Source organism: Marmota flaviventris, chromosome X (assembly GCF_047511675.1).
Source record: "Marmota flaviventris isolate mMarFla1 chromosome X, mMarFla1.hap1, whole genome shotgun sequence".
In the NCBI taxonomy this organism is placed as follows: domain Eukaryota; kingdom Metazoa; phylum Chordata; class Mammalia; order Rodentia; family Sciuridae; genus Marmota; species Marmota flaviventris.
The window spans coordinates 7,269,429-7,296,388 of NC_092518.1; the positions used below are offsets into that span (position 1 = coordinate 7,269,429).

Here is a 26,960-nt window from a genome sequence, read left to right on the forward strand (position 1 = left end):
ATAGTTGCCCATGACTATAAGAAAGCAAGGTACTAATTGTGGAGTATTTGGAAGCTACTTTATGCAGGTGATAGTTTTTGATAAGAGTGTAGGAAGATGGGTCAATTTTGAAGTGATGGAGAAGTATGGGGAATTGGTGTGGATGAGGAGAATGTTTTAGCCAAAGGAAATAACGTGAACTGAGGTATGGAGTTAGGAACATAGAAAATGTGTGTCCAGAGAATGATGTCAGGTGAGATTGTTTTAAAGCAGCAGAATATTGTTATATAAAATTAGAACAATACTAATCTAGAAAAGAAGGTCTCGGTGATTGTGTTTATTTTCTGCATCAGGGGTTTTGGTGTTCTATGTTTTGTTTTGTTCACTGATACATGTCAAGCACCTAGACAGCATGTGGCACAAACTAGACAATGTTTGTTACATGTGTGTAAATAATAACAATAGCAACCAAATTTGATCACCCAATTTGGGGAGTCCTTACAAAAATCCAACAAGGTGGTTAGTATTGTCCCTAATACTCAGAGAAGAAAACTGATGTTTTGATGAGAAAAGGGAACCTACATAAATTTATATGGATGTTAATTAGTAGAGCCAATGTTCAAATGCAGTACTATCTGAATCAAGATTTCATGGTTTGGCCTTATTTCTTCTCCCTGATTCATCCCTTGCTTTTGCACAAATAGTAGAAAACTGGGTATCTCTCTATTTCTCCTTCCTCCTCCTCCTCCCCCTTCCTCCTTCTCCTCTTCCTCTTTCCACTTTCCCCTCTCCTTCCCCTTCCCCTTCCCCTTCCCCTTCCCCTTCCCCTTCCCCTTCCCCTTCCCCTTCCCCTTCCCCTTCCCCTTCCCCTTCCCCTTCCCCTTCTCCTTCTCCTTCTCCTCCTTCTCCTTGTAGTGGGAACTGAATCCAGACCTTTGCACATTCTAGCCAAGTCTTCTTACTACTGAGCTATATCCCAAGCCCCTATATCTTCCCTTTTAAAATATAATTAGCATATCTTCAGAATCTTTCCATATCATTACATAAAGAAATCCCTTTCTTATTTTACAGCTGCATTGCATTCTATTGTTTGCTTTTATAATACTTTATTTAATCCCTCCTATACTAATGAATACCTAGGTTAAAGGACAAACTCCTAAATAGAGGATAGTCAAGATGCAATAAATAGCAATGCACATTTCCATACAGGCACACCAAAACTGTGTGTTTTCAAAGTTCCACTACTTCTCTATAATTTCTCCAGTGATTCCACTAAGAATCCACAGGGAGTCATAGCCCTTTCCTAGTTTCTATTGTTTAAAAGAAATTATAGTGATAAAAATAATGCATGCTCATTATAGGAAATAATATATGAAAAAGCAGACAATTTTTAAAACACCACAATCTTATAACCCAGTGATAGCCACTATAGACCCATCCTCCCAGACCATTTTTCTCTATGTATAGGTTTTTGGTTTGTTTGCAAAGTTAATCATATTGTGCACACTGTTTTAATAAAAACTTTGTTCATTTAACAATGCATCCTGTGACTGTTTTCATCTACAACTTTGATTTAATGACCAAATGGTATTCTATTGTTGAATGAGTTGTCAACAACCCTCCTTGCTGAGCCGTTGTGAGTAAAAAGAAATAACCCATGAAACTACCTAAAATAGTCCTGCCTAACAGCAGTTATTAACGAATGGCATTGTCCCCACGCCCATGCTTTTGCCCACCTGAAAGCAGAAGGCTACAATTTTAATGCCTGAGATTCTGTGCCAGTACCTTCATGTACCTTGATTTCATTTATTATTTCAATTTACATTTGAGCATCAGTTATGTACCTGGCATTACTCTGAGTAACAGCATGGAAAAATGAAGAAGACATGGTCACTGCCTCCTCAGGGTGTGTGCCCAGTTCATGTTAGCCACTTGGAATTGTTTGTTTATTTGGGAGGCACAACTATGAACTCATGAGCAGGTGCAACAGCAGTCAAGCAAATGGAGATCAAGACCTGATCTGTCAACTGTTCCCACATTTAGTTCTTTGAGCAATAAAACCTGGCTGTTCTGTTCTCCTCAACAATACAGGGCCAATTATAATTGTCTTTCCAAGTATACAGAGTTGAAGAATTCAAAGAGCTAAAAGATACAAATGCATTTTGAAAAAAATGTAATTTAAGTCAGAGCTATATCTGACTTTAAGGGCAACCCCTGTGTGTGATGTTTGGGTAGCCTAGATACATGACCTCAGATCTTCAAGACATCTGTCATCTGTCATAGGATCATACACAAAATGAGGCTTAAATTTATATGTACAAACTTTGAGGAGGAGAACCAGTTAACCCAGAATTACTTCTAGTAATTCTCCCTGATTCCTAACTAGGAAACATAACTAATTCAACAGGCTGTGAGAGGGTTGTGTTGAAACTCACAGATGTATCATCACAAAATTAGTTTTATTGTGTAGGTTGATAAATCATATAATGAAGAAGATGAAAATAAACCAAAAAGATGTTTAAATTTGATTGTTAAAATATACATTCAGGGGTAGTTTGTAACTCAGTGGTTGCACATTTGCTTAGTATGAGCAAATCCCTGGGTCCAATCCCCAGTATGTGTGTGTGTGTGTGTGTATACTTACGCACACACACATATATATACATATATATATGCACACACACACATACATACATATATACACACACATACTTACATATATTATATGTGTGTGTGTGTGTGTGTGTGTATATATATATATATATATATATATATATATGTATATATATATATATATATATATGGATAAGTATATCTACTACACAGATTCACACACACACACACACACACACACACACACACACATACTTAAATATCATTTACCATAGTTAAATTCTTGACTCATAATACATCTCTGTTTGACTAAGTGATTTTGTAATTAATATATTTCTGCTTTAATAAGCTTGACATTGGTATTTAAAGTAGTTTTTAACTGTTTGCTTCTCCCTTTTCTGTATTTGCCTGTCCTGAAATCTTTAATATGGTTGGTGGGATTATTCTTCTGTCTGTATGGCTTTGAAGTTTTATTTACCCTATTGGCATAGCTTTCTTCACATGCACCTATACCCGAAACCTGCTAATAAAGGTGGTGGTATGGACAGTTGTTACCTCTCATATAAGGAAAAAAATATTTTGACTACCATTGCTGAAGTCTAACTTAAAGAATAAAGTTATGTTCTGAGATATAAGAGAATGAAACTTAATTCAGAACATTTCTTTGAGTGGTCAGCATGATTGACTAGAACCTGGTAAATAAATTCCTTACTGATTCTAGAGACAAGAAACTTTATAGGACAGGGCTCCCAGAACATCATGTCAAGGACCCCTCTCTAACTACAATGGGGCATACCAAGCTAGACACAAAAAGAACATGATTTTCAGAAAAACTTGGAACTTTTAAAATTCACCCAGAAACATTGACTGTGGCTCATTTTCCTCAGTCCCTCTTTACTTCCTTTACTTTAATCCACATTGCAGTCAACCCAGGAGATATCTAGAACACCATCAGTTTGCAAATGCAAAATACTATTTGAATATACCTTTAGGTATCTTTAGGGTTTCAGGGCCTGTGACCCTACCACCATTTAGAGCAAAATAAATGAGAAAATGATTTTCATTTTGTAACACTATACAATCAAGGGTCATTCTGAAAATAATCTCTTTGAGTCCAACAAAATAAGAATGATCAAATTCTGGGTCATGTTTTAATTTGTTGGATTTGTATAGTGTCATTCAATGTCAAGGATGAATAATTGAGTATATGTAGCTTTGGTTTTTCTCATATCTGAAATGAACATGATAATTCACTTCCCCACACTGAGTCTCAAAGAATACAACTTGATTCTGGTTACTGGTTCCAAAATATTATGAAGTATCTAAGAAAGCTTGTATGTTGGTGTTATACTTAATTGCTACACGGTGTGAGAATTATGAAGTTTGGAGTAGGAAGCTCCAGGGTTCAGTCTGGACATTTTTCTAGCAGGAGCCTTGCCTAGGCTGTAGGGCTCTTGCCTCTTCCACACATTTCTGTGTCTAATACAATCTATGGAAAGCACAGTGTCTGGTAAAGGATCTAGTCTCCCTTCCAAGTAGATTGCTGCCCCTATTGTGTAAGTTATATATTCTCTCTGATTCTTAGCTTCTTCATATTTAAAACAGAAACAATAATGCTTTAGAAGGTACCTGTTGCATTCTGAGGCAGGCCTGTGGGTATCAAAAGAAAGTGTGGATGTAGAAATGCTGGTTAAACGGTTAGGTCAAACGCAAATGTTACTCTCATTACTATTACAACTACTTTTTATATACCATTTGATGAGACTGTTATAAATAAGCCAAGCTTTGTACTTTAGGGCTTTGAATATCTCATTTGTCTTATAGCATCACTGTGATCTGGATATTGTTATTTCCACTTTATACATAAAACCAAAATACAGAAAGACCAAGCTATTAAGTGACAGAGCTGGGATTTTAACTCATTCTTTCTGATATAAAGACACATGGTGCTTACCATAATTAGGATGTAAGTGGAAACATTGAGAATGCTTTTGTCCTTGTTTTCAAGTAATATTTTTTGAGCCCCTACTCTGCCAAATACAGGGCTAAACTTTGTATAGTCATAACCTTACTTTCTCATGAAAAGCTGTGTGAGCAAAGCAGGGTATAATACAACTTGGCACTATTACCATTTTGGCTGGATCATTTTTTTTGTGTGTGCATGGAACTGTCCCATGCAATGTAGGATGTTTAGCAGCATTCCTGGCCTCTATCCACTAAACCCCAGAAGCACACATTTCCATTCCCCCACTTGAGACCACTAAAAATATCTCCAGACATTGCTAAGTGTTCTTTGAGGGCAAAGTCACCCCAAATGGAAATGTTGAGTTAGAATAACTCCACTTGATAGGTGATGAAAATAAAGTATGGAGTTTAGAGTAATTTGCCCAGGGTCACAAATATAGTAAGTGGCAAAATTTGAATCTGAGTCAGGAATGTAGAAGTTGATCTCACATTCTTCTCCCCTACAGCATCCATTTTTCTTTTTAATTAATTAATTAATTCTAATTAGGTATATATGACAGCAGAATGCATTTTGATTCATTGTACATAATTGCATCACAACTTTTCACTTCTCTAGTTGTACATGATATAGAGTCGCACCATATATGCAGTCATACATGTACCTAGGGTAATGATGTCCATCTCATTCTTCCATCCTTTTGGTCCCCATACTCCCTTCTAACCCATCCCTCCCCTTTGCTCCATCAAAGTTCCTCAATTTTTCCCACTCCCCACCATTATGCATCAGCATCCACTTATCAGAGAGAACATTCCACCTTTGGTTTTTGGGAATTGCCTTACTTAACTTAGAATGATATTCTTCAACTCCATCCATTTACCTGCAAGTGCCATAATTTTATTCTCTTTTAATGCTGAGTAATATTCCATTGTGTATATATACCACAGTTTCTTTATCCATTCATCTATTGAAGGATATCTAGGTTGCTTCCACAGTTTAGCTACTATGAATTAAGCTGCTATGAACATTGATGTGGCTGCATTACTATAGTATGCTGATTTTATGTCCTTTGAGTTTAGACTGAAGAGTGGGATAGCTGGTCAAATGGTGGTTCCATTCCAAGTTTTCTAAGGAATCTCCATACTTCTTTCCAGATTGATTGCACCAATTTGCAGTCCCACCAGCAATGTATGAGTGTGCCTTTCCCCCCACATCCTCACTAACATTTATTGTTGTCTGTATTCTTGATATCTGCCATTCTGACTGGCATGAGATGAAATCTTAGAGTAGTTTTGATTTGCATTTCTCTAATTGCTAGATATGTTGAACATTTTTTCATATATTTGTTTATAGAATGTATATCTTCTTCTGACAAGTGTCTATTCAGCTCCTTTGCCCATTTATTGATTGGGTTGTTTGTTTTCTGGGTGTTGAGTTTTTTGTGTTCTTTATATATATTTGAGATCAGTGCTCTGTCTAATGTATGTAAGGCAAAAATTTGCTCCCAAAATGTAGGCTTTCTCTTCACCTCATTGATTGTTTCTTTTGCTGTGTAGAAGCCTTTTAGTTTGAGTTCATCCCATTTATTAATTCTTGATTTTATTTCTTGCACTTTAGGAAACTTATTAAGGAAGTCGGGGCCTAATCCAACGTGATGATGATTGGGCCTACTTTTTCCTCTATTAGGTGCAGGGTCTCTGGAATAATTCCTAGGTCCTTGATCCACTTTGAGTTTAGTTTTGTGCATGGTGAGAGATGGGGGTTTATTTTCATTTTGCTGCATATGGAATTCTAGTTCTCCCAGTACCATTTGTTGAAGAGGCTATCTTTTCTCCAATGCATGTTTTTGGCACCTTTGTCTAGTATGAGATAACTGTATTTATGTGGGTTTATATCTGTGTCTTCTATTCTGTGCCATTGGTCTACAGGTCTATTTTGGCAGCATCACTTTTTCAGATACTGAGTTACTTCTAAGGAAAGTCAGATCACTGTAGAGGCCTGCAGGCATTTCCAAAAGCCTGTTTTCTCCTATGGCAGATTTGCCATTAAGATTTGGTGCAGGACTTAGGGGTAGGCATAGAGGAGGAAATCATGGAGCACTTCCACCAATGATCTCAACACAAATACTTCTGCAACTGTGCCTGTAGGTTCATAGCTGCTCTCATTTCATATAAAGTAGGAAGATCTATCTTGTCCAGGATGGTTTTAGCCTGTTGCAAACAATAGATGAGTGAAGCACAAAGTTGCAAACCAGTTCAGTCAGTTGTTATGAGTTTCTGGAGTGATTTAAATAGCTCTGACAATGTAGGTCGCTATTTTTAAGGCTGAGCTAAGTGTTCAAAAGTGGTTCACACAGCCATGATCTCAGATAGAAGTTGCAGAACATCACAATTGCAAGGACTCTCAAAGCCTTGCCCGAGAAAAGTGGAAAATGACCCTCTGTACTCTGGATCACAGACTTGGGATTCCTGGTTTTTTGTTAAAAAAAAAAAAAAAACTTCCTGATATTCCTTCTGCCTTGAGATGGGCTGAACTCATCAACTTCTAGCCTTATGAGAAGGTGTGACTGCTTGGTTCAGCCCCTTCTAGACCTTGCCAGACTGGAAAAGCATAGATGAATGAGCCTTTCACCTTCTTTCTATTCTGAGGATGGATTACAGTCAATTATATTTGCACAACACCCCCCCCAGTATTATATTTTTTAATTTGTAGGTAGATATTTATCAAAGACTTTCAAGCGTATATGTCTGGGAATCGTACAAAATTCTTTCAAAACTCGCTTAATATTCTTCCAATGATATGAGTCCTATTATCACCATTTGACAGAGGAGTATCTGGTTCTGAGGAGGTTAGAGAGGTTAAATAAAGTGCTTAATATCATGGAAAATAGATGGCAGAGCCTCAGTTAAAGGGAAGCTGGTTCTAATCCAGTGGTTCTAAAACTCCAGTGGGCATCAGTTTTGCCCAAATAGTATATGTGACATGCTTTAAAAATGTTGCTTATGGAGAACTCAAATTGGAGACTGAGTGTCCTGTATTTATTGTTTTACATTTAGCAGCCCTAGGCTGGAAGACCACCTTGCAAATGTTCTCAGTGGGGCCAGCCTGCATACCGTCCTCAGTAACACAGCTGAAAAGAACAGCCAGGGTATTACTTATGAGAGTGTTCGGGCTCCACAGAGGTGTTCATGAGGAATCTTGAGGCTGGCAGGTTCTTAGACAAGAAAAGTAAGACCTCATTCAAAGAGGGAAACTTTTACAGTGGCTCAGCTCAAGAATTCAGAATGGGCTCCCTAAGAAATGGACAGGAAATAAAAAGGCAAGTATCTCACACTGGCATGTAGGTTTGGCATTATTGCCAAAAATGAAGAGCTTTTAGAATAGTGTCATCATAACAGTTCCTGGGCTATCCTAAGGAATTGAGTATCATTTCCATATCTGAAGGGGTGCTAAAGCAAAGCAACCAAGAGCTTTGCTTTTACATGTGTTGGCCTCACTGCTACTCTGCAAGGGACCACTCTTAACCCATTAATTCTATATAGGATTAATATTCTGGGTAGAAAATGTTGTTCAGCAGTGATGGGATGGGGACATTTGAGAATATTAAAGAGTTTGGGGCAACACCAGAGGTGAGAGCAGGAAAAGGAAGTCCCTGAAGCATCTCCCCAGTAAGCAGGGAGGAAACCACTGGATTTCCAAGGCTGGATATTGTTGATGGCTAGACTTCCAGTAATCATACTTCATAGAAACAGGAGCCAGATCCCTTCACAATTATGGCCTATATCCTTGAATTTTCTTAAGACATTATGGATAGATACTTTTGAAGGATGTTATTTTTGTTGTACTTGCACTTTTAATTTGCCAAATTCTACTAAGCATTTTCAGACCTATACATTTCATTTTGACACATTGACAGGCAGATATATGTTCTTTTATTGATCTTAATATTCAAATCATTTGTTTTTTATCACCTGATGCCTCTTGGCCTAGACTAAGCTCAATTAGTATTTATGTGGTTTTCCAGCATTAGCATTTCATTTGGTGATTTTTTAAAAAAGAAAGCTTTACTTGAAAACATCTTGCTGAACTGTTGCTTGCCCCTTCCTGAACATACTGTACAGGACAGAATGTCATGTATAGTAAAATGGGTTTCCTCCAGTTCTTTATTATAATGCTATATTTTATATGGAAGTTATATTAGGAAGCCTTGTGTTTCCTTCAGTAATTAAGATTTCAGGGAGGAAAAAATGGTTGAAGGAAAAGAAAGACAGTTTATTGTTTTTAATAAGTTAGCCCTCTATGAGGAAGATTACCTTTCTAATACAATACATAATTTAAGAATCCAGAATAAATTATTGTATTCTCTGCACAGGCCTCCTCCTTTCACTCCTAACAACAGTCTTTGTGCCACTTCTAATGGTACTCTTGCTTTTGGAAAAAGTTTTTAATAACAGAACAGACTGTATTCATGCCTCTAAGAACTTGTTTCCTTGGCACCATCTTAGAAAGCATTCTAAATATGATCTCTGCAGTTGTGGAGAAAGTGGTGTGGGTTTTTTTTTTGTTTTTTTTTTTTTTTTTTGTGTGTGTGTGTGTAGTACCTCAGGGTGACAAACTCATGTGTTCTCTCATTGCAGGAAAGCAGCACATTAAAAAAAAAACACCCTAGGAAATGGCCACTGCTGACTTTTATGCAAGTAAAAGAACCAAAAGCAGTAGCCATGTTTTTCTTTTAATATCAACAGACAAGAAATAAGCCTATGGTGGCATTCTAAATTTACAGACCTGTATCAAATTGGTGAACACTTTATGAAGGATGTAGCAAAACTGAAATGAAGTTAAAACAAAAGCAGTGGAGTTGGTTGAAATTATGCAAAATACTTCCTCTGCAGAAAACTTACAGGAAACAGACTTCTGTTTCTGAAGAAATTTTGGGTTATGGCCAGATGGGTATATGAGAGGGCCAAGTGGGTTGAGGGAAGGAGTTGCCCAGTATTCTATTGACTTAATGTCTCCCTCTTCACAAAAGGGTTAAGAATCCTGGTTTAGGTAGTTGCCACAGGCTGCATGAAAGCAAATACATTACATTTTGCAAGTTGTACCTCGTGCAAGAGGGCCGAACCAAGGAGGCAGGTGACAACTGCAGTCCATCCTCAGGCCAGTGGCACTTGCTCTACTTTTATCTAATCAGAGGGGTTCTTCTTTCTCATTGTAAAGTGCTCTTGAGCAGCTATTGAGACACTGATTGTGAGTCCAGGAAAATGTCATCACTGCCTTCTCTCTGCCTGCTTTAGTTATATCATTCTGGGATTTGGAACCATGAGAGGATGTTAGAGGCTATACAGTGAATAACTTCTCCACAGCCTAAAGGACAAAGTGATGAGGGATGTTGATCAATCCTAAAATGGAATTGATTACTTCCTTCCAAAAGCATGGTGAAGCTCTGAAGTAGTGTTGGACAATTATTGGAAGACAAGAATTTCTCAGGTCCTGGGTTGAAGAAGCCAGGCTATGATTCAATGATGTTCCAGAAACTGGCTTTAGGATTCTAGTTATGGACTGTGGCTCTGCAGTGCTACCCATCATAACTGCTTGTCATAAGGAGTTACTTCTCCCCTTCTCTTACTTTTGGTAAAAAACAGATTTAAAGGAAATTTTCTTTAATGACACTTTCATTTTACTGATGAGTCAAATTAAGGTTGTGCACTGGGGAATTTGTGAAGAATGATGTGTGGATTTTGGTTGTAATTTAAAATTGTGAGTTTGTCTAATGTTTATGAATAGCTCATTTAGCCTGGAGTGTGGTTAGCATGAGTCTGTATTTTGGTCATAGGAATCCAAGAAACTGAGGCTTGGAGATTGTTTTTGTTTGTTTTGTTTTGTTGTTTAAGAGCACAAAAATTTATTTTCATGTGTATTTATATAATATTGTCAAATCTAATTATGGGACCAAATATTCCTCATGTTTGGTTTCAGGGATGCTTAATGTGATGGAAGTTGCAGAACTTTTGTTCAAAATTGGCTTGTATGTCTTCAAATGCTTAAACTTTCTGGCCCATTTATTGTTTCCTTATCTCTAAAATGTATAAATGTGCTTATGCTTCACAGAGCCCCTGTGGAAACTGAAATACCACATAGAAAATGCCTAGCATGGTACATGACATAAAAAATATTCTTTATAATTATCCAATTAATCAATTGAGGAAATATCCCTCAATTTAGAGGAGTAAATCGGGTATTCTTCTGCAATTTGTCTCAAAAGATATATTTATGAGTCAGTTGTGATAATCCTTTTTTTCTTTTGCAGCCACAGGACGAAGTCTTCAGGCTGGCCACCTCCCTCAGGAACCTGGGGCTTGAACCAGGTGCCACCCTATGGATGGGAGATGATGACAAACCGAGATGGGCGAGACTACTTCATCAAGTAGGTGTAAAAGTTGGCATGATGAATGAAATCCTTGGCTAATGGACTTCTCTTGTTTTGATTTGCACAGGAGAATGAATATACTTCAAGTAGGGACTGAGGCATTTGATCTTCTATACATTCTGTATCTTGTGGCATTGGGTTGCTTTGCTCTTGGGCAGACTGCGTCTTAGAGGAACAATTCATTATGTAGTGTAGTAATTCTGGCTCAGGGAAACAGTGTCCATTATTAAACATTAAGTCAGTATATTCATTGTCTAAAAGTAATAACTTAATTTTGACATGAAATAGTGTCATTTTGAATGTTTTCTAGAAATGGTCAAGAGAAGAATGCTACTGTAATATCTGGAACTAGAAAAAACAGCAAAAGGACTATGTGCATTACATGTACTTTTGTAAATTTCTCACCCTAATATTGGCTTAGATTTGGGATTTTTTGTAGCATTTTAAAAACTGTTAAGTGAATATATACATATGAATATATATAATGTGATTTACAATTGTAGCCACTGTAGATTTATAATTTAGTGGTAATAAGTACACCCACAATGTTGTGCAATTAATTCGCACTGTCCATTTCCAGAACTCATCATCCCAAACAGAAATTTGGTATCCACTAAACAATAATTATCCATTTCTCCCTCTTCCTATTTCTGGTATCTTCTATTCTGATTTCTATATTTGAGTTTACTTATTCTTGGTTACTCATATAAGTGAAATCATACAATATCTGTCCTTTTGTGTTTGTTTTATTTCATTTTGAATAATGTTTTCACGTCTTACCAATGTTGTAGCATGTGTCAGAATCACTCCTTTTTAAGGCTGAATCATATCCCATTATAGAGATAGGTCACATTTTTGTTTACTCATTTATATACTGAAAGACATTTAGGTTGTTTCTACTTGTTGGCTGTTGGAAGTAGTGATATAATGCCATTGATGCACAAGTATTTGTTTGGCAGTCTGAGAGCATAGCTCAGTGGTACAGTATGTGCTTAGCATGTGCAAGACTCTGGGCTCCATCCTCAACAACAACACTCCACACACAACTGTTAGGACCCTGCTTTCAATTGTTTTCAGTATATAACTAGGAGTAGAATTTATGGGTCAAATGAAATCACAGGTCAATGTTAAATTCTATGTTTAGATTTTGAAGGAACCACCAAACTGTTTTTCACAGTGTCTGAAGTGCTCTTTTTTTCTCCAGTTTTATGAGAAGAGCATTTATATTGCATTTCTCAAAACGGCAAGGGTTCAACCTGCTGTTTTCTCCAACCTAAGTGAAATATTCCTAATTACAAGAAATTAGTAAAACAGATTTAAAATCAGGAAGCATAGTGGGCTCAAGCCCAATTGTAATTGAGCAGAGATTGGAGGCCAAGGGGGAAAATATCTGTCTCCATCACAGGCTACATTCTTTGTTGCAGCCAAGCTGACTGTGGACTGATTAACAAACATAGGATCACCTTGAAGTGGGAGGTCATTTTTGTAAAAATGTCTGCCAGATTGTTTTGGGGGGATTTGGTCTTTTGCATTTCCTACCCTAGCTACAAGTGAGGATTGTTGGAACAATAGCCAGACAAAAAATACATGTGAGTGTGGTGAACAGCTTCATAGTCTCTACAGCCCAAATTTCTCCCCTTTCCCAGAATTCCTGCAGAGCAAGTTGCTGAGGGACTTGCCTACAGGATCTATCCCAGGAAAACCCAAGTTGCCCTTGAACATGACCCATTCTGGGAGGCATAAGAGAAATGGTCTTCTGGCTCTTCAAGTCTTTTCTACAATGGAAATGGCAGTTGGAGCAGAATTGACTAGAAAATTCAAAGACTGGTAGAAAGTCCAATAGTTTGGCTTATACTCCACATTTTGGATTGTTCATTTCTTACAATTTGCCCAAGCCCCTTCTGCTGCTATTAAGACAACATTTTGATATCATATTGTACCATCTATTTTATAATATGACTGTGAATTTATACAATTGGCTCAGTTAAGATGACCTATATTCTTTCACACAAATCAATAAAAAATTTTGCCAAAGAAATGTAATTTTTAAGACATGGATTATAAATTTATGTCTCAGACTTCTTTGATTAACATGAATTTCTCTTTTCTCTTGTTTAGAGTTGGGTTCCTGTACATCCCAGGCCATTAGATCAATAGGTAAAAACATAAACTGAGACCAATTGACTAGAGGTTATGGGAACCCTAGCTAGCTCTATTTTCATTAGCATCACTGACATCTTTAAACAACATGCCAGGTAGCAATATAACATTGATACTGGCCCAATGCCAGCTGTTTAACATATAAAAACAAATCATCAACATGAAAAACATGAATTGATTACTAAATGACAAGTTTTAACACCAAAGTCACCAATGTCATTTTTTCCAAATCTGTGTAGTTTCTTTTTACTTGAAAAGTAAGTTTCTATAGTCATCTCAGAAAGTTTTAAGGTATAAAGGATAGTACTTCCTTGGAAAGTGTTTGTTCATTTTTTATTACTAATGAGTTTTATAAATAATGAGAATCATTCATGTTTTCCTTACCTACTGTGTAATGTCCATTATAAAGAGATACTCTAATTATCAGAGTTTCTGGGTTGTCCAGGGTTGTAATATACGGTATTTCTCTACTCATTAGTTTTAGAAGTTAAAAATAAAATTTGAAAACTAATCTATGGTTAGTAATCAGAACCTTTGCATTTAATTTTTTACTCTTTTCATGTTATTTTTGAAAGAAATTAGATGTTTTAATATTGTCTTGGGATGTAGATGATACCTACATTAGACAATTATTTTGATGGAGGTACAACTATTTCTGAGTAGCTGAAAAGGCTATGGGAAGACTCAGGCTTCATGTGTTCAAAGTTACAGTCTAATAGCTAAATAATAAGATTATCCCATCATCATGAGTCTTTCTGAACATGGCCCAGAATAGTTGAAATATGTTAAAATTTTATCTGCCCCTTTTCATCCCCAATTATTTAGAGTAGGTCTAGGTAACCTGTTTTCTTTTAAGGAGTTACTGATCCATAGGGTTTTTTAAAAGTAAGGATATAAACATACATGTTGTTTTACATTTGTATAATGTTGTATAATTTACAGACTAGTGGTTTTCAACCTTGGCTGAATATTGGAATATACCTAGGAGCAGTAAAACAGCTTGGTCCTTTAGTGTGAGGTAGAGCCTGTGAAAGTCTCAGAACTTCATCCAGGTGATTCCAATGAAGAGTTATGATTGCTGCTCTGAAGCACTTCTCTTCATGCAAGCTCATTTATTTGTCTGCAATGCAAGAATGGTTATCCCCATTTTCCAGATGATAAAACTGAGACTCTGGCTAATTCCCAGAGTGACACGTGTGCACAATCACAATCCACTGCTTGTCCAACTTCACTAGATTCCTCATTAAGGAAGGACAACTTGTTGGTATGCTTAGAGAAATATGAACTAGAGATTTTTAATGCTTTTATTAGTGCATTATAGTTATATATGCATGGAATTTAATTTGCTCCATTTCAGTCCCCAGGGCCTCCTCTCTCCCTTCCTTCCTCCCTCCCCATGTTCCTCTTCCTCTACTTGAAGTAGAGTTGTTTGTTGTTGATGATGTTCTAAGGAACAGAGAATATTGTTTAAGACACATGATAGATAAAAAATACAAGTTTCTCCATTCTTATTATTAACAGTTAAGAGATAGAGTAGGGGGAAAGGAGGAAGACAGGTGGGAAGAGAGAAACTATAAGGAAAGGAAAGAGTCTCAGGAAAGGGTATCCTGATGAGAAATGGTTAAGAGAGGTAGAGATGGTTGGAAAGAGAAATGAAGGGAAACAAAATGAGAAACTCTGGGATGATGATAATAACAGCATCAGTAAACAGTAAATGTAGAAGGAAATGGGAATAGATAGAACTACAGATATAAATATGGATATAGATATAGATGTAGACATACATATAGATATAGAATATAGACACTGACATAGATATTGATATAGATGTGTATAGATACACAGATATAGTTGTAGATATAAATGGATTTAGAATATAGATATAAATGATATAGATAAGTGAGCATATAACCAAGTTAACCCAGAAGAGTTCTGGTTTGTGAGTACTGTTCTGAAGTTATTTATTGATAGTACTTCCTCTTGCTCTCAAAGGGTTCTGGTTTGGATAAAACAAGATAACTCAATTTATATACCACACTGCCAAAGTTACAAAAATTATTACAAGGCATAAGATTTCATTTAATCTTGACAATTTTCCTATGAGGTACTTAAGACACATAGAGGACTCTTCCTTGGTAGAAAATATTGTGATTCACAGGAATTAAGATATCTATATCTTATTTTTTCATTCCAGTGTTTTGACCCACATCTTTAGACTCCAAGGGCTCGGTTCTTTTTTTTCTGTTATGGAATTGAATCCCCCTGTTTTCCATAACTTTGACTCCCACCACTAGTTACTCATCCCAGTTAATGTGCACTCAGCTCAACTCACCTCCACCTGTACCCACTCAGAATTCTCCATTCAGAATTCTTAGATCTGTACCGGATCAGCCTAGTTGTCTGGTCTTATGCTTCCTTTAGATGCTCTTCTTAGCCATACTCAGCATATATTGAGTGCCACTAAATACTGAAGATAGCAAGATAGGTAAGACAGGTTCCTAGTTTTAAGGAACTTAGAGTGCAGTAGAAGTGATAAGTACAATAATAGACTATGTTTTGGATACAGTGGAGGCCTCCAACAAAAATTAATTCAATATGTTTAGAAAGGAGGGCAGGAATGAAGGCCATTGCCATGGACTTAACACTGCAGAGAGGTCAAACATCATTCTTAACTGACCAATGTCTATTTTAACCTCTTTAGAAATATAAAATATACCAGGCACAATAGTGCAGTAATCCCCACAACTCAGGAAGCTGAAACAGGAGGATCACAAATCTGAGGCCAGTCTCAGCAACCTAGTAAGACACAATAAAAAATAAGAGTAGCTCAGCAGTAGAGCTCCCCTAGGTTCAATCTCCAGTAATGAAAAAAAAAAGAAGAAGAAAAAGACAGAAATACAGAATATTGTTTAAATTTTCAATTTTTAATTTAATGGAGTCAGAACATGTTTGTTTGTGTGGGTTGGAGTGCAAAACTCGGTATTCATAAATCTGAAACTTTGGGGTTTTGTATACAGAAGGAAAGAATTAAAGCCTAAGCAAAATAAGTATTAAAATGCTAGCCAGATGAGGATGGGGCATTGGGGAGGTATACTCATACAATTTTTGTGGGACTTTGAATTGGTGCAACCACTCTGGAAAGCAGTATGGAGATTACTCAGAACACTTGGAATGGAACCCCCATTTGACCCAGTTATCCTACTCCTCGACATATGCCCAAAGGACTTAAAATCAGTATACTATAGTGATGTGACCACATCAATGTTCATAGCAGCTCAATTCACAATAGCTAAGCTATGGAACCAACCTAGGTTCCCTTGAATAGATGAGTGGATAAAGAAACTGTGATACATACACACAATGGAATATTACTGATCCATAAAAAAGAATGAAATTATGGAATTTGCCAGTAAATAGATGGAACTGCAGACTATCATGCTAAATGAAATAAGCTAATTCCAATAAACCAAAGGCCGAATGTTTTCTCCAATAAGTGGATACTAACACACAATGTGGGTTGGAAAGTGGAGGTTCACCAGATTGGACAGGGGTGAATGGGGGGGATGGGAATGGGAAGGACAGTAGAATGAATCACACATAACTTTCCTATGTTCATATATGAATTCATGATCAATATAACTCCACATCATGTACAACCACAAGAAGGGGAAATTATACTCCAAGTGTGTGTGATATGTCAAAATACATTCTACTATCATTTATAACTAAAAAGAAAAAATAAAAATATTTTTTAAAAAAATTCTAGCCAGAAAGATGGAGGATTATGATGAGCTAAGTTGGAATCTGTGGATAAAAATGTATGATAGGAGAGGAAACTAGTGGGTCATATCCAAACCACATGATTTTTCAAGTACAAATTTTAGAGACATTTATTTTCCTGGCCTTCTGGCTTTCTAGCCAACTTCACCCTGTATATGTAAAAATTATCCCTGCATGTGTATTTGACAAGACATGCCATTCTATTGTTCTATCAGCAATTCCCATGGTGGGCAATTAAACTGAGCTACTATCTCCTTAATGCACAAGAATTCAATTTCAAAACCTGCATAGTAGAGATGGTAATGAGATGTGGAAACTTCTACTTTGTTCTCCAGTATGGACTTGGCCAAACTTTGAAGTAGTTTAGCCATTCCCATCAGCTGGTCTATTCTTTGATCAATGTGAAATTTATTTTTGGTTCATCTTTCTCCAGAAGAGAATAATCTGAATAATACACGTAGTTTATGCACTCTGCTCACCCCCCCATACACACACACACACACTTCTTATAAACCACAGCAGAAGATGGTCAAGTGAAGGAGATAGGATGTCACTGTAGAAATTAGAGAAGCCTTACCTCATGCTTCCATGTGAGCCCCAAGTATTCCCGCTATAAACTTCACTTAGTCTAATTCAAATGTCCCAAAGGGGTAAAAAGTAATTGACTATCTTCAAACATTATGTGGCAGTTCTGGGTATATTCTTAAAGTTATTTTTTCCTTGATTTTAATTCCAAGATTTTATAAGACTCTTAGGATTATTTTGTGGATTAGTGTCTTTTTCTACTACTCTTTGATGAATTCCCTTAAACTATTTTTTCACTTACTCTAAAAATAAAAAAAAAAAATCAAGAAGAGTTAAGTTGTAAAGTAGATGTGGATATTGTGCTTGCATTCCTGTGGTATTTTTTAATTGGAAGCAGATGTCAATTTCCTATTTTATCAAGCCCACACTTTGAATACACATCCAACAAAGGACAAATGGATTTGAGAGATTACACAAGTTGTTACCCTTTGTTTCTGGTAACAAAATCCTGGAGGTCTCTGTGGAAATTAAAAGTTGTACCCATGAAGGAAATAAGACAGATCTATTTGTAGGTTGCTCTGTTTTTGTTTTTTTTTTAAATTTTAAATATCCAAAGAGTTAAGATCTAGCTTTGTTAGAGAAGGGGCAGTTTGCTTCATTTTTCGTGATTCTGATAAAGAATTCTTAAATAAATTATATTGCTTCCAAGTGCATACAATAAATTATGCATGAAAAATGAAGGGTCATCTCATTGCAAGAGCAAGTTTTCAACAAGTTTCTTAGGATTTCAAGCATCCAGTCCAGGGGAGGAAGGTATATTATAATTTTGGAATGGGGAAAACAAAGTAAACATGATAATATCATTACACAAAATGAAAGGTAATTATGTCAGTTAATGCAGATGCTCCCCAAGCTGAACATTAGGAGCTGTTTATTCCCTTCATTGGAGCAGATTTGTTTTGTTTTGAATCTGACAAAGCACCTATCTGCTGAGTTAATAATCACTGCTTCCAGCTGAAGGTTAAGTTTGCAGAGTTGATGGAAAGGCTTTTAACAGGAAGGCTCTGAAATGACACTGTCATTCCAGGTCTAACTTGGCATAGAGCACAAGGAGCTGTGCAGACTTCTCCCATATCACAGGCTATCATTTTCCCTGTGCATTTCTTTTTGAAACTTTGCTGCTTTACTTAATGTGGCCTTCACTCAAGGACAAATACCTAAAATGCCAGCTTATTTGTTGAACAGGTCAAAGAATCTGGTGGGGTTTTAATTATTTGAAATTCTTGGGCCACTTAACTACAACAGAGTTGGGACATGTACATTTGGATCGAGCTGTGGGCAACAGATTAGCTCATGCCCTGAGTCACCTCTTTCTTCTCCTGTTATGTATGCAGCCACAGGGATGTACCTGAGGTGGGTCACAGAGTCCATTTGGAATCATAGGGGTGGCCAACCTGTGCAAGAAAGAAGCACCTGGAAGACCAGGTTTCCATCACAGCCTGTAATTGAAATACTAGCTTGGGGCTACCTGCCACCCTTGATTCTTTTGCATCACCTTTGAACCTCCTCTTTCTGGATTGAGCCAACCCTTGCAGAGAGCAATTTTGATGTCATTGCCTAAAGCTAGCAGAAATTCTAGCCTGTGCCAAATGCCAAGTGGGATGAGTGGGTGTTGCTGGCAGACCAATTGGCTGAACTTAAGAGGGTACAGAATCACTTTTGTGACAGGTGTCTTTCCATTATTGTCTGTCCTCCTGCTTAAAAGGAGAAGGTGAGCAACTGAAAAAAGAGGGCTGGACAGAAGTACCTTTCTGTGGTCCATTAAAGAGTAGGAAAGAGTAATTCCTGCCAAGCCCTATCCTATAGCATCTCTTAAAACTTGAATAAAGCCTCATTATTAATGGCCAAGTTCTGGCAAAAAAAAAGTGCCCCTTCAATTGCAAGGATGATAAGAGGTGGTAGTACTTTTCATGCCAGTGGACACTCAGCTCATTCTGAGTCAAGAGTACCCATGTCAGGCAGTTGCATAAGACCATGCCATTTAACTCCTCCAAGAACACAGGATTGGCAATAGCAGTTGACATTGAAACTCTCAAAGAAGGCTGTTAGGTACTAAAGAACAGTGCTGAGCATACACAAATGGCTACATAATTTTCCTGACCACTACCAAATGAGAATGCAGACCCCTTGTTCAAAATCAAGATAAAAGTACTAGTAAAGGTATGAAAATGTGAAAGTTTTCCTTTTTTCTGTGGTCTATCAACATATAATACAGTGCTTTATTTGCTAGTTAATGTCATTCTAAATAAAAGTTGAAAATGTCAATTATTAATATGAATTTTACTGATGATCATCCTTTCATTGTGCAATGCAGGCTATAGATACAAGTGTAAGAGCACTGTAACTAATTCAGAGCTCTTGCATGTGTATGCTTTCATTCTTCCCAGAATAGAAGAAATGGTGCACAAAACTAACTCATCTGTTTTGATTATACTTGATACAAGCACATTCTATGAACATTCCCTCCCTTTGGCTTACTGATGAGTAAAGAAGAAATGAAAGGAAAAGCAATTCTGGGCTGCCTTGTCTTGTCCTCTCCTTCTTTATAGTCGGTTTCAGTGTGCGTGATTAGCCAATACAAACAGGTACATGAGTAAGAAAGGATATGACAGGATTCCTTGGTCATTCATGCTTCTTATAAGGCCACTTGTGTTAAAAACAAATTGGCCTTTAGCTCTCATCCCTTAACTTAAAAAAAAAAAAAAAAACTTGGCTTTCTCAATAAAGTCCTAGAAAATAAACAATTGCTTCCAGCTGTTGAATCCCTCAGAAAGTAATTTTCATGCAGGGCTGGGGCTATAGCTCAGTGGTAGAGCGCCCGCCTTACATGTGTGAGGCACAGGGTTCGATCCTCAGCAGCTCATAAAAATAAAGAAAGATATTGTGTCCAACTACAACTAAAAAAATGTTTGAAAATAATGTTCATGCCCTGTCAAGGATGGGTCTTCTCATGAAAAGATGTACACTTTTCTCCATGTGCAACCCCACCTCTTAATTCTCTAGGTCAGGTCAGCAAACCTTTTTGAAACTGACACATAGTAAATATTTTAGGCTTTGGAAGGGATGTGATCTCTGTTGTGACTCAACACAATGCAACTCTGCCACTGTAGTATTAAAGCAGTTGCAGGAAATATATAAACAAATGGATTTGGATGTCTTCCAATAAAACTATATACAAAAACAGACTTTGGGCTGGATTTGACCCATGGACTGTAGTTGTTTGCTGGCCCCTGCTCTAGAGCATCATGCATTTGAGCTCATTCTCATATTTTTAATTACCTGATAAATTTCCAAATCCCTCCCATGAAATGGAGAGCTGCCACGTTTTATCTTTGAAAGGAACTAGGGCAGAGTTTGGTGAAATGGCTGAGCTAAAAATGGACCTCAGAGCTATGTGTTGTCCTATTTGTTGCCAGAAAACTCTATGATGTGTCTTCTCTTGGTATGTAGTTCTTATATAGCTCTGACACGTATGACCTACCTTTAAAGGGTATTCTAAGAACAACATTGTTGAAGTCCACCAGAGAAGTAGAACTTTTAATATGAAAGTGTCATTATTCCCCTCTTCCTTTTGATGGGTTCTCACGTGGAGGAGATCTGTTGATCACAGCACTTGCAGCTGTTCCCAACCTCCAACTAGCACCTTCCTGGGAGGGTGATGGAGGGACAGGAAATGATAGCAACGGGGCAGCCTAGCCACAATGGAATGCTGAAGTCAAGTGCAAATAATTATTAGGGAGGTGAAAATTACATAGCAACTTCCTCTTACTAATGTTCTACAGAGAAACAGCCCTATTATACTTTCAAAAAGTTAATTGTCCATCATGTTTTGAAGAAATTCTGCTTATTATCCTCATGGACTTTTATAAAGCTGCTACATAAAGGTCCCCAACTCTTTTTGTTGATGTTCTGTTCTCTCAGCATCCATGTCACTATGCCCCTTCTTTAGCACCAAGCTCACGTGAAATTCCTTCTGAAGTTTCTTCAGCTGGTTTATTTAGTTCAACATTTAAATTTTAGTTCCCCAAACTATCAAGCTGATATTTCTAGTTAAAACCCACCAAATGATGTAAAGGATTCAGGAGTGTAAATATGATGAGACCATTTACTTTTAGTTCAAAAATTAATAGATTTTCATGACTATTCACCTGTAGGAGACAAAGGAGATCAACGACAATTGGTTTGCACTGCCTAGGCTATTGCCTTAGCAATAGCATGTGATCAATTAGTATTTGGTTAATAGATATTTACATAGAGATATGTATGCCATACATATGAATATGCCCATTTGTGAAAAAATATATTCAGTAGATTGTTAGGGGAAATGCTGATACACAAATCAGAGAGTTAAAAATATCTTCTTAACTAAAAGATTTCATTACCAGAATTTAGGTATTTATGTAAGATTATACTTAAGACCCCAAGATTCATCAAAGCCTAATCATTGATTCACGCTAGTGTAACTGTTTATCAGATTTCCAGAATTCAAGATGTAATGAAGTTATCTTTGTAGGAGTCATATGAGTGCGATGTATTCCTGAAACAAGTGGCATAGAGTACTAAAGCACATAAATTACAGTACAAAGACTTCTGCTAGAGTCACAGCTCTTCTCCAGTAAAGATAAATTATGTATTTACAGTTATAGAAGCCTATATTCATGTATTTTTGTGCACTTATTCACTTTTGATCTATGTGTACAATTGAAATAATAAAAATGTAAAAATAACCATAAATCTATGTTAATGAATATATAATATAGAAAGATGTAATCTGATGGGCACAATGGTACACCCCTGTAATCTCAACAGCCCAAGAGTCTGAAGGAAAAAGGTAACACATTCAAGACCAGCCTCAGCAACTTAGCAATACCATGTCTTAAAACAAATTTGTAAAAAGGCTGTGGATGTTGCTCAGTGGAAAGTGCCTGCCTCACATGTGCAAAGCCCTGGGTTCCATCCCTAGTATTGCAGAAAAAGAAAAACAAAGATATGATTCATGACATTCATAATATAAAATAGTGAAAGTGGAGATGTAGAGGAGTGTTTTTGTAATATTAGAGAGTTATTCATTTTAAAGAGTGTGTGCAAACTTAAAGATGATTTATGTAATTGCAGTAGTTACTACAAAAATTGGATCATAGCATACCTAAACTAATCCCTATAGGCAGAGGGGATAGGAGTTGCTAATCAGCTTAAGCCAGCTAGGGCCTACCCTTAAAGTGGAAACTAAATCAATCCTACCTAGATCACTTAGGAGAAAGGTGGTTTCCCAGTGGAACCAGGGATCACAAACTGTTTCTGTAAAAAAACAGATAGTAAATATTATGGTCTTTGTGTGCCATATGGTCTCCATTGCAACTCTTCAGCTCTACCATTGTGTAATGAAAGTAGGCAGAGATCTTATGTAAATGGATGAGCATGGTTATATTCCTATAAAACTTTACAGACACTTAAATTTGAATTTCATAACAATTTTAAGTATCATACAATATTTTCCTTTTATGTTTTTTAATTGTTTTTTTTAGTTGTAGATGGACACAACATCTTTATTTTATTTATTTATTCTTATATGGTACTGAGGATGTGTGTGTAATGTGTGCTAGGCAAATGCTCCACCACTGAGCCCCAGCCCCAGCCACAGCCCATGTTTTCATTTTTAACCATTTGAAAGTATAAAAACCCAACTGGGGATGTGACTCAAATGGCCTTAGGTTCAATCCCCAGCACAGCCAAAAACATTCTTAGTTCACAGGTGGCAGGTAAGATTTGGCCCAGGGATAGTAGTTTGAAGATCCCTTGGGTAGATAACCTCTCTAAATGCCTTTTTATGTTAGCAATTATTTTTCTTCTTAATTTTTCCTGGTTCACTTTCATTAGTGTGTTTTTTATTTCATTACCTATAATGAGATGACCCTCAACTGGCATGTTTGCTCAAAATCCTCAACCTTACTTGCAACAAGGCATTTGGAAGTTTGTGAAATCTCTTTTATTATTCCCTTGTGCAGTGGAGTGTTATAATATCTTGGTTGCCATAGAACACTTAGGCAATATAGGATAGCACACCATTAAATATTAAAGATAATGACTCTTCCTCCTACCCCTACCATTATTGGAAATTAAATATATGCCTTCAACTCTACAGGCATGATTTATAGAGTTAGGTTAAACTTCTGTCATGTTGCTAAGCAATTGTTCTTCTATTTTTATTCACCTTTAGCAGTACCTTTTTTCTAACTTAAATATTTAGTAGACTAGAACTGTCTTCTGAATGATATATTTCTTAAAGGCTTTATTTTCCAGTCATTGGACAGAGTATCATTATGTAAATGATTGAAGCAAGTATTCAAAATGTGGGTTTAAAGATTTTCAGGGTCAGGGAACGACCCTGGGGGAGAGAGAGACTGGAGATGAAGCTGAACAATAAGAAGCAGAAGAGGATAAAGTCAAGGAAACATACAAATGCCTGTAAGAAACATGTTTGGCAGGATCTCTGGAGAAAGAGGAAAAGAAAACTGGCTTGGGAAAAAGTGAAGTTCATTGAAATAGCATGAGGCTATAGAAGAGTGATGATCTGTTTTAAAATGAAAATAAGAAATTGCAGGAAGATTCAGTCAAGTGTATTTTGACAGCCTTTAAATTTTAGTCCAAATATCTTTGCACATAGTTCAGTCTTACTTTCCACAGTTTCAGTTACAGTCAATTACCCTCCAAAAATATTAAATGGAAAATTCCACAAATAAAGGATTCATAAATTTTAAATAACTTTGATTGTGGTATATTATTATAACTGTCCTACATTATTATTAGTTATTATTAATTTCTTACTGTTTCAATTTATTAAATTAGGCTTTATACATATGTATGTGTAGGAAAAAATAGTATTTATAGGGTTTGGTACTACCTGTGGTTTCAACCAGCCACTAGGTGTCTTGGACTGTATCTCCCCACAGGGGGGGCCACTGTATAATGACTTCTACTTCTAAGGAAAAAAAAAAAAAACATTTGGATCATTTTGACCCAGATAGTGGCATCTCTGTTAAATTTCAGAGAAGAACTCCCCTTTTTGTAAAAGGAGTAGATTTTAATCCCCATTTGGCCACTTGGCCAGCACATCCTTTATATCTGTTTGCAGGAGCCTCAGTATGGAGTGCCTTGTGATAAAAGCCACATCTGATTGGGTGGCAGTGCATTTGAATTGCAATTCTCCCAGGTGAAATTTCCAAGCAGAGTCAAAGGGCCATTTAGTGGACAGAGCTATGAAGGACTAGGTAGAAATCCCTAGTGATGCCACTAATGCATGTATTAGAGGACTTGTCTAACTCTTCACAAAACCAAACTGTCATCATTCTGGTAAATTACAATTTATAAATTCTAGAATTTTATTATAGCAATTATTTTAATGGCAAGATTTCCTAATATCCAATTTTCAGTTCCCTTTCTCTGCTCTCTTAAGCCACCATTATGAGGCACATTCAAGGTGAAGGAGTAAGGGTTAGTTTTGGTCCCCCCTCTGAGTAGTATCACTCTGCTTTTCCTATTTACCTGTTTTTTTTTTTTTGGGGGGGGGGGTATTGTCATTTTCTTTTCCTTTCTTTTGTATTCTAAATTGTGAGAGTCCCTTACAGTAAACTCTGTCTCCTGACATAGCTTTGGACTTTAAATGTTCTAATAGCAGCCCCTTTCCAAACTATCCTACATCCTGTTTCACTCTTAATTTATACTTTATAATCTGATAATGACCAGGAAACCAGTTTCCTATGCTTCTTAGAATTGTATATAAAACAAAGGTTAGCAGGTTCTAAGCCAGGGTCTTATGGGTTCTCCTGAAATGATGGAGGCGGAAGTTTAGTGCAAGGGCTGTGTGCTTCCTTGATGTTCACTCCTTTGGTTTTCATTCTCCCCTCTCATTTCCAATGCTTAATTATTGTGTTCTAGCTGGTTGCATTTATAGGAAAGTAATGTCAAATAATGTTAAAGCCGGGTTTCTTATTTTCTGTGAAGTAAAAGCTAACCTAAAGGAAAGCTAAGGTGATTAAGAGTGTGAGCTCCAGAGCTAGGATGCCTGGATTTGAATCTTCTGTCCCAAATTCCAGTTGCCTGTGGTTGACCAAGCTGCCTAACCTTCCTGCATTGCTTTACTCTTATGTAAAGGGAAGATAATAGTAGCACCTTCTCAATTGACTTGTAAGAGGGGTAAATACTAATAAAGGATTTATAATAGGAAGTATTGAAGTGTTAGTTTTATCATTATTGCTGTCTTTATCATTATTCTCTTAGGAAGAGAAGGGAAAGGAGAACAAGCAAGGGAGCAGACTCTACAAATGGATTTTATGTCAAACATTGTCTGTGTGACTGATATCTTGGAAAAGATAATGTGTGCTCTCCTTCCCTGATACCTGTCACTTTGAAATGCACAAAGTTCTAATTCCTGGCACATGCCTGTAATCCCAGTTACTCAGGAGGCTGAGGCAGGAGGATCACAATTTTGAGGCCAGCCTGGGAAACTTATCAAGACGCTGTATCAAAATAAAATAGAAAAATGGCTGGAGGTAGAGCTCAGTGGAGAGCATGTGCCCAACATGCATGAGAACCTGGGTACTGCCAAAAGGAGAAAGAAGAGGAAGAGGAGGAGGGGGGGGAGGGGAGGGGAGGGGGAGGGGGAATGGGTATGGCAGCCATGAATCAATGTCTAGATTTACTATATTTGATCTTGATCTTGTCTACTTTCTCTACACCATCATCCCCGTGGCCCCCTCATTCTTCTCCAATAAAAACCTGCATTGTGGAATGGGTCTGATGGAGTTGGCCATGCTAGCATCTGACTGAGGAGCCAATGCAACATTTCTTCAGGGGTATTTGTATTTTTTAAAAGGTATAATACCTTTAACCAGACAACTACATTTAATAGTAAAATATTCTGGTAGGTATCAAAGATTCCTCCCTTCCCTTCTTTTCTGCCCACCTACCAATCTGCCATCCTATAAACATATGTGCAGTCTCCCTTCCACTTATTCATGTGGGTCTCATCATGGTGGAAGGTGAAGTCTTTGAACCATCAGTTCCTCAGTCTCTGGATCCAAACCATGATACCTCCTTGCAGACCTGACTGCCTTGCAATCTAATTGCTGTGTATTCAGTATGTTTGTGGTCTGGGCAATTTGCACCAGTTTTCTAAACCCCATGATCCTTGCAACATGCTCTATACTTGTAGCATGATTTAGTATTTTGTTTCTCTTCATGGATGAATAATATTACACTGTATGGATGGACTACGTTTTGCTTATCTGCTCATCAGATAATGGACATTTCTATTTTTTCCACTACTTAAGTGTTCATGTACATGAGTCTTTGTGTGTGAATATTTGGCTTTATTTCTCTTGTGTAGATATTTAGGAGTAGAATTGCTGAATTTTGAGGCAGTCCTACATTTTACTTTGTTAAAAAAAAATTCCC

General features: G+C 37.0%; 1 protein-coding gene across 1 annotated transcript in view; it reads left to right on the top strand.

Moving 5' to 3' along the window:
• The window catches only part of Frmpd4 (FERM and PDZ domain containing 4), a 230,759-nt gene that overhangs the window by 20,870 nt on the left and 182,929 nt on the right, over positions 1-26,960 (top strand). Inside the window, exon 4 of the mRNA XM_027946511.2 lies at positions 10,863-10,979. Within this exon, the coding sequence (XP_027802312.2) occupies positions 10,863-10,979 (117 nt within the window). The remainder of the gene's footprint in view (positions 1-10,862; positions 10,980-26,960) is intronic.